This window comes from Phalaenopsis equestris, unplaced genomic scaffold, assembly GCF_001263595.1.
Source record: "Phalaenopsis equestris unplaced genomic scaffold, ASM126359v1 Scaffold000326, whole genome shotgun sequence".
In the NCBI taxonomy this organism is placed as follows: Eukaryota; Viridiplantae; Streptophyta; class Magnoliopsida; order Asparagales; family Orchidaceae; genus Phalaenopsis; species Phalaenopsis equestris.
In genome coordinates, this window is record NW_018164768.1 from 592,506 (window position 1) to 601,259 (window position 8,754).

The 8,754-nt window shown below is 37.8% G+C and overlaps 2 protein-coding genes across 3 annotated transcripts in view; both read right to left on the reverse strand.

The window, feature by feature from the left end:
* Positions 1 to 1,974, reverse strand: part of LOC110025741 (mechanosensitive ion channel protein 10-like) — a 5,831-nt gene extending 3,857 nt beyond the window's left edge. The window contains 2 exon segments of the mRNA XM_020726373.1: positions 717 to 1,280; positions 1,282 to 1,974. Of these exon segments, the coding sequence (XP_020582032.1) occupies positions 717 to 1,280; positions 1,282 to 1,871 (1,154 nt within the window). The 5' untranslated portion in view covers positions 1,872 to 1,974.
* Positions 1,975 to 7,784: 5,810 nt separating this feature from the next.
* LOC110025752 overlaps positions 7,785 to 8,754 on the reverse strand; it is a 17,191-nt gene continuing 16,221 nt past the window's right edge. For both annotated transcript variants that reach the window (XM_020726392.1, XM_020726393.1), the window contains exon 11: positions 7,785 to 8,209. In XM_020726392.1, coding sequence (XP_020582051.1) covers positions 8,086 to 8,209 — 124 coding nt within the window. In that variant the 3' untranslated portion in view covers positions 7,785 to 8,085. The remainder of the gene's footprint in view (positions 8,210 to 8,754) is intronic.

Consider the following 8,754-nt stretch of genomic DNA (forward strand, 5'->3'; position numbering starts at 1 on the left):
TATTATTTGTATAATAATATATTATATATATTTATGTCTAAATTTAAATCATAACATCTCATATGACAATGTGGTTAATGTCTTCTTTTGTATAGATTTGATCCAGGTTTGAATCCTACACTTTACATCTATTTTTCTCAATTTTAGTTTAACGAGCCAATTTCGAGCTGAACACGAACACAAATATTTAAATCGAGCCGAACACGAACACACTGTTCACGAGCCGATTTCGAACACGAGTTATTTCGAACGAGCCGAACACGAGCCAAGTCTGAGCTCGCTCAAGCTCGGCTCGTTTACAGCCCTAAATGGAACTCAATAAGCTAATAAACCAAGATCAAGCTAGCCCGTACTCGACTCGTTAGCTCGTGAGCTGCCTAGTTTAAGAAAATATGAATATAAAATAAACTCAAAATACATGAATTTAAAGTTTTAAAAATATTTTAAAAAATAATATTTTATATTTTATATTAATTAATTTCTTATTATTTTTCTCTTAGAGTGTAAATCATTTGAGTAGAACTTGAACTTGATTAATTTTATAGAGTTCAACCTAACTACTTGTTTAATATAAAAAAAGATAAAATAATATTAAATATGAGAGAAATAAAAGTATAAAATTCTAAAGATAAAATTCAAATTTATATTTTGAGTGACGTCTAACCCTTTTTATTATTATTATTATTATTATTTTCGCGCGAAAGATCTTTACTCACTTTTTTGCTGGCCCGGCAACGTTCCTGAAGATCTGCTGGGCGGCGGCCATGGCCTCCATCTCGTCGCCGATCTCCGACTCCCCCGCCTTAACAAGCTCATCCACCGTCCTCGATACCGTCGTCAACCCCGTCCTTCTCACAACACCTACCAGTCGCCGCACGCTCGCCGCACTCACCTTTGCTCTGCTCAGCCGACGCAGCCTCTCCATATCAACCTTCCCCGCCATCGATTTCGTCACCCTAACAGCCCTTCTAGGCTTCTCATCCCCCCCACCAAACCCCTTCTCTTCTGGATCTTTCGGATCGCCGGAGAGCGCCTCTAGAACATAATGGTGGAACACGCTCTCCTTCATCCTGTCAAAGAATGTCGCCACATGAAAAGAGGAAGCGAGAACCTTAACGAAGATGATCTTGAGGAGCCAGATCGTGCAGGCGACGAACACGGTGACGAGCCCGCGGGAGATTCGGCGGAGCGCGATGCCGGAAGAAGATCGATCGGATCGATCGGGGTTGAGGACGAGGTACCAAGCAAGAAGAACGAGGCCGAGCCAGACGCATCCGCGGACGAAGGCCATAGACGAAGTAGAGGACCTTTTCCTGGAGGAGAAAATGGCGCTCGATGAGGAATACGGCGATCCAGACTAGCCAGCCGGAGATTAGGCGTCCGGAGAAGATTGAAATCACGACGACGCACCATCGCCAGATTTGGATGTCCCAGAACACTTTATGGCGGAGGGATTTGAAGAAGAGGATGGAGATGAGGAGGGCGGCGGGTGGGAGGAGAGCTAGGCTTTCAGCGGCTGCGCGGAGGCCGAATCTGCAGCGGCGGCGTCGAAGGTGGCTGTCGGGGAGAAATTTGTCGGAGAAGGGGCGATTGTCGTCGTCGGAATCGGAGTCGGAGGAGGGCAAGGGATCGGCGGCGGGGAGCGAGTGAGATCTCTTGGGAGCACCTGCTCGGGGAGGGCAGTTGAGCTCAACGAATCGGGATTTGGGTTTGGGAACGGGAGGAGGGGGTGCCGGCCGAACTTTTGTCGTCGATGGCGGCGGCGGCGGCGGCGGTGGTGATGGGAAGCCGGAGTTGGTTTTGGAAGACGGAGGTGTCAGGTTGAGGATTACCTCATTGGGGTGTGAGGTTTCTGAGCTTTGAGCTCCCATTGCCACTGAGAGAGGGAAAGCTCCTGAGAGAGAGGGAGATGAACCGAGGACGACAGCTCTGTGGCCTCTACATTCCCAGTGAATTAAATCGGAATAATTTTTCTTTTTGGAAGGAGGCTTTAATAATTATTCAAAATTAAAATAAATATATTAGAACAAATCATATCTTACCTGATGCGTGCCAAAAAAATTTGCGGCGGTAGTGTAATGAATTATCGCCTTTACATTGCACGAGAATTCATCACACCCAGATAAAGGAAGAGAAGTAAGGAGAGAAGACGCCTCGACTTTTTACGTAGAAAACCCTTAAGAAGGAGAAAAACCACAAGGTATAACCCAGTTGAAATAATCCACTATAAATAATGAGTACATATATTCATGCTTCTCTTAAATTAGAAAAGATGAAATTACAAAGTTGTATAACTAAAAGCTGGCCGCAGTTCTTGGTGACAATAAGTTGCAAGGGTCATTATTGATTGTTGTGGAGGTAGTAGTCTGTCGTGAGTGTTGTCGATGATTGCTCTAGAAGCTTTGATTGTCTAGAGAAACTGTAGTAAGCAGTTGCGAGAACTGTGGATCACATAGGCTATAGTGGCGAGTATGCTTGACGTCCGTAAGCCGTGAGGGCCGGAGTCGGGAACTGCACGAACTATGACCACATAGGTCGTGGTTGACACATAGACCGTAGTGATGAGCTCTTATCCCACAGACATGAAATGCTTACAAGATTTTCCAAGTTATAACATTGACTGATGACGTCCGGTTGGTGGTGTCAATGACTATTGGCAGTGGTCGGCGGCGACTGGTGGTGGTCGACGGTGATCGACGTCGGTTGGCGGTGATGCTGAGCTACAACACCTCCTCATGGCCTCAAACTCTCTCTAGGCTTCAGCCTTCTCTCATGTTAGGGGTAAGGGTTTATTTATAGTAATCTGGGTGCAATTAATACAGTAATAAGAACCAATTTGATCGGATGGTTCAGAGTGTTTTCTTCAATCATACGATGTTTAATGGACATTTGAGTGTCTTAATGATGTCAGAATTGAGTGATCTTAAACTCGTTGAATTTTTCTTGTCAAGATGCTCAATTTTAGTATAGGTTTCCTAGTGTTGACATCTATTTGACCTTCCAAATGTATTCGGAAAATCTTCCAATAGTGGTTTAATGACTTGATCTGGACTTGATTTGACTCGGATCATACTAGTTTTTATATCATTAGGTCCGTCTCATCGAGCTGGTCAGTTTGACTATAAATTTGCTGAAATCGGAGCTCTAGATGACTTTTAATTAAAATTTGAAAGTTTCTTACCCAATATATTGTCTCGTGATTCGTGCAAAATGATGAAAATTTGTTGACTGCGTATCATTGCCGCTACTTTTTAGTCTTTTTCATTGAAATATGTTTTTACTAAAATTAAAATAACTTAATATGTGCTAGAATATTTTGACGGAAAAAAAAATTTGTTATTTTGGTATTATATTAAATTATTAAATAGATTGGTTGAGATAGCTTATAAGGTATACACATTTGATCAAACAAACTTATGTTGATGTCTTAAACTTGTAAATCAATTCTCATTGAGATTTATGTTTACAAAAATATTTCCAGGTGTGTATTATTGCTCTTAGAATTTTGACACAAAAATATTAAATTTTAAATAGAAATTGATATGCAATCAAAAAATTTCCACCATTCGACGTGAATCTTAAGGCACGTTAAGAATCATAGTGCACATTTTTGAGAAGAAACATTCAAACTTAAATTAAGAATCATCGAGAGCTCTGATTTCAGCAAACTAAGTCAAATTGATCGGCTCGATGAGGCGGAGTCGATGATACAAAAATTGATCTAATTTAAGTCAAATAAAGCTTAGGTCAGGCCATTAAACCACATTTTGAAGCTTTATGAACACATTTGGAATGTCAAATGAACGTTGAATCCAGCGAGTTCATAGACAAATCGAGTGTCTCGATAAGATGAATTCAACGGACTTAAGATCGCTCAATTCTGACATCGTTAAGGTTCTCAAATGTCCATCATACATTATCTGATTGAGGGAACCTCTTCAGACCGTCTGATCACAGTGGTTTAAATTCCTACATTAATTGCACTCATATTTCTATGAATGGAGTCTCACCCCTCTCATGAAGGGAGAGAGCTTAAGAACCGAGGAAGAGCTTGAAACTTTGAGAAATAACTGAAGTTCAACATCACTTATGCCACCGTCGACCATCACCGACCACCGTTGTCGCCGCCAATAACACTGATCGTTGTCCATTTCTTGTGATAAGTTGTCTGCACATCGCAATTGTAACTCAAGAGACTTTGTAACCTTTTTCATCTGTCGAACAATAGGTTGTACTTGTAGTCTTCAGTTTCTAGTGAATCTCACCAACTCGGCCAAACCCTCATCGTTTTTTCCCTTTCTGGGATTTCACGTAAAAACATATGTTGTCTCTATTGGTTATTTTTTTCATATGAGTTTGTTTTGAATTCTTGTGAAGTGTTAAAACGATAATTCATTACTCTACCACCCCGAATCTTCTAACACATAACAGGAATATTTGCATTTTAAAATAGAATCATTCTCTACACCCAAAAATGATTTGCACGAATCTCAAAGCAGATTAAAGAACCAAATCAAAATGTTTGGCCAAATAACTCATGGCCAATCTGGTGGCTTAAAGTCAATCGACCAAGGATCGACTTGGCCGACCGACAACTGACAAACATGTATGATGGAAAATATAAAGGTCTATGATTCGTCAACCAATTAGTTGGAGTTCGATCTTCTAGTCAGTCGCCCATCCATGACTAGTTGCCAGCAAAAGGCCGAACGACCATTTATGACCGGTCATCTCCTCAGGCAATCGTCAAGTCATCTAAGACCGACTACCGAGGATTAACCGGTCGGTCATCCAGACCCAACCGAAGCTACTTCCAAACCCAAACCGCCACCAAAAACACAAATGTCGTTTAACACCCATACAAAATATTTAACCGACAACTTCTCAGCCAACCGAAGGAGAAATTCGTCATGTGGAGAATCCAAAAACATCAAAGGATGCTAAAAGTGGTTACCAAATATGAAAATACCAAAATATCTTATTACTCCCTCATCAAAATAAGACCAAAAATGTAATTCTATCTTAGTGGCCCTCTATCTTCGATAAATAAAGGGTCCAATACTTGTAACGTGGATTTTTTGCTCTCAAAGAGAGAGCCATACTTAAGAGAGACTTCTTCTCCTTCCCATCTCTATAATATCTCTTTTTATATATAAAATGAGTCACAGAGTCCGAGAATACACCAGTTCGCTCCAATGAGACATGTCCTTGTGTGCTTCTCTCAGGTTTATACCGCTCCGATTCTCGAGTATAATTCACAAGACATATTTGGATTCAACGCAATCGTAGCCATAACTAGTTGTCAAAATTTGTAAAAATTGAAATAAAGCTTGCCAAAAGTAGATAGAATAGCTTAAATATAAAAATTAAACCTTAGATTTTAAATATTTAAATTCGAAAGAACCATAAGATTTATATGTAAATGCCCATTAATCAAATATTTCATAATTTTTTTAATTATTTTTAATAAATTTAATGAAACTTTTCAATATAAATATCGTTTTCATGCGAGTGGCTATTTTGGACTGATATGCAGCCCCCTTTTTTTATCTTTGCTTTAGGCTTGACAAGAAAAGTGGCGTGCATTATTGCTGGCGGCTGTTAAAAATATGGTTAATAATATCATTATAAATAATCAAAATAAAATATGAATCATTAAGAGATATATCTGAATTAGTATTAACGCCATGTTAATGAGAAATATTGTGCCAAGATATTTTTATGTCACTTACATGATGATGATATAAAAATAATTAAATTATTTCAAGATATATAGTATTTTAATCTTAATTTCAAAATAAATTTAAGTGTTGGATATGTAAATAAAATGGAATTTGGGTGATAAATGTAAAAAGTAAAATTTAAGTGTTGGATATGTAAATACAATGGAATTTGGTGGTATGTTTGTAAATGCCCCTCACAAATTTAGTTATTTATACTCTATTTTAGTGATATATTTTTCAAATAAATAATCATTGTCAAAACTTAAGTTGATAAAAAACATTCAACAGAAATATTTTTACGTACATGTCACATAAATCTTATATATTTACACATCCAACTTCTAACTTTTATATTTACATGCTTTAGACTCCAATCGACACGATGTTGAGAAAAAAATAGGGCGAAGAAAACAGCAATCGACACAAATCCAGAAGAACACAGAGATTTAACGAGGTTCGGCAAAGATGCCTACATCCTCGGGAGCAGAGCGGCGTATTCCTTTCAATATTCAGAAAAGGGTTTACAGAATTCAGGGATCCAACTCTCTCAAAGACCTAGGATTACAAACAGGTCTATTTATAATCCTAGAGAAAACCCTACAGTACAATATGTAATTCCCAAATTACCCCTGTACCGTATAGCGGGGCGTTGACCCAACACCCCCAACCCACATAACGTAACTTCCCGATTTGGACAGACTTCTGATTCGCTCCGCTCTGCTCCGCTTCGTTCCAACGTCTATCCCTATATGATATATGAGTCATACCTAACACACGAGGCAGATGATCAAACTAACCAAAATGAGAAAATTGACAAACAAGCGGAGAAGTACATCGCCGGCCTAGGAGCAAGCGAAATTTTGGTCTGATGAGAAAAGATTCGTCCACAGTAATGATAATTTTGACAGTTACTACGACCGACCAGCAATAAAAAATTTCAATGATATTATCGATATTTCACAATATAATTTTAATTTACTATAAATATAAATATAAGAATGATAACAAATAGAAGAGATTTTTTTTTCCTCTCTGAATTTTTGTTAGAAATTAAATGTCGTAAAAGAAAGAAAAACGTCAAAATGTGAGTGGACATGTCATGAAAAGGAGTTATTGTAGAAAGTTGGGCCCATGTATATTTTAGTCAGCCGCTCTGGGCCGAAACGGCCCAACATCACTCATTGGGTGGCCCCACTACTACTAATGCCATTCAACATTAATGACTATAAAAATTACAACACCTAACTCTATTATTGGAGTACTTTGATATTAATGTTTTGTTAGATTTACATACAAATCACTCATTTATTCCTATGCATTTACATATTTAACCCCTCAAATTTAATTTTTACAAAAGTACCATTTTAAATTTCACTTTTTTAAAAGTTAAAATGGTGATATTTTAATGACATGAAAAATTTATTGGGTAATTGGTATAAACATTAAAAGCAGAGTTTAGATGTTATATATGTAAATATATAGAAAAATTAGGTGGTATGTATGCAAATGCCTCTAATATTAGATATGTAAATGCCCCATAATTACATAAGAATCATGCCGTATGTATGTAAATGCCCCATTATTGTATTATGTAGAAATATAGAAATTATTACATACTATAGATCATGTTGGAATGCACAAATTTCAAATCTAAAGTTGTCACATCCCAAATCCAAAACATGATATACCCTAACAAAGAAGGGCATGATAAAGACGGGTGGTCTCTAAGTCACCACCCGTCTTTCGAATCTAGGGGGTGACAGAATGATATCAAAGTACTTACGAGGACGTCAAGTTCTTAAGTGGAAGGAGATTGTGAAGCCCCTTAAGTCAAATGAAGCTGAACGCTTATACATCGAGGCATCTGCTGATGTAACAGTGGAATTTCATTAAAAACTTCAATATTAAGTGTGCTTGCCTTGAAACACTCCTTAGATGAGTAATCTCCTGAGAAGTTATACCAATAAGTCAAAACCGCGAGACCACTAGACCAAACAATACTTAAATAGGTGAGAATCATATCATTTTGCCACCTTCATATTTCAGCTAAACATACACAGATTTGAACAATTCTCAACATTAATCGCTTTATTCAAAATAATACATCACAATGGACAAAATCTCATGCCCATAACATCAAAATTTTTCCATCAGAATTCAAAACAACAAATAGTTCTCTGTATATATAACACAGTCACAGTTGGCATTATAAATCTTCTTCAACTCTCCTCATCATATACTGATACAAACCCTGAAGAAAATTCCTCTTCTCAATTCTCCTTTGGAGTATACAATGGCGCTATAAAAACAGTCAAATTGTAGAATGATGTTTTCAGGCCAAGAAAAAAAAAATTGTTTTTTTTCAGATCTGACCGGACACCGACATTATTCGCTCGATCTCTTCGAGCAGGCGCCCCTTCTCGTTCGCCAAATCATCATTTTGTTTATGGAGTTCTTCGATCTGTTTGGTCTGTTCAGAATCCTTCCTGCAATGTGGACAATAAATGATTTACTAAAATCACAAACATCTGTTGAAAAGATGAAAATTCAAGGAGAGTTTACTTACACACCCCTCAAATCCTGTTAATTTACATATCTAACAGTTAAATTTTCAATTTTTACATTTGTCACCTTACACGTGAATGAAAAAGTGCATTCCACTTTTTAAAGGTTAAAATAGTGTTATTTTTTATGTGATATGATAGATTTTTCGTGGTAAAATGTAAAAAGTAAAGTCTAGATGTTAGATGTGTAAGAGTATGAGAATTGGGTGGTATGTAAGTAAATGTCCCGATGAGGATTTACATACATACCACTCAATTCCCTTGTATTTACATACCTAACATTTCACTTTTCACTTTTTACATTTAAACCTGTTATGATATGGCTCATATATCATATCGGGACAGACGCTGGATCGAAGCAGAGCGGAGCGGAAGAATCTGTCCAAATTAGGAAGTTACGTGGGTTGGGATGCGGGGGCAAAGCCCCGCGGTATGGTACAGGGGTAATGTTGTAATTACATATTGTG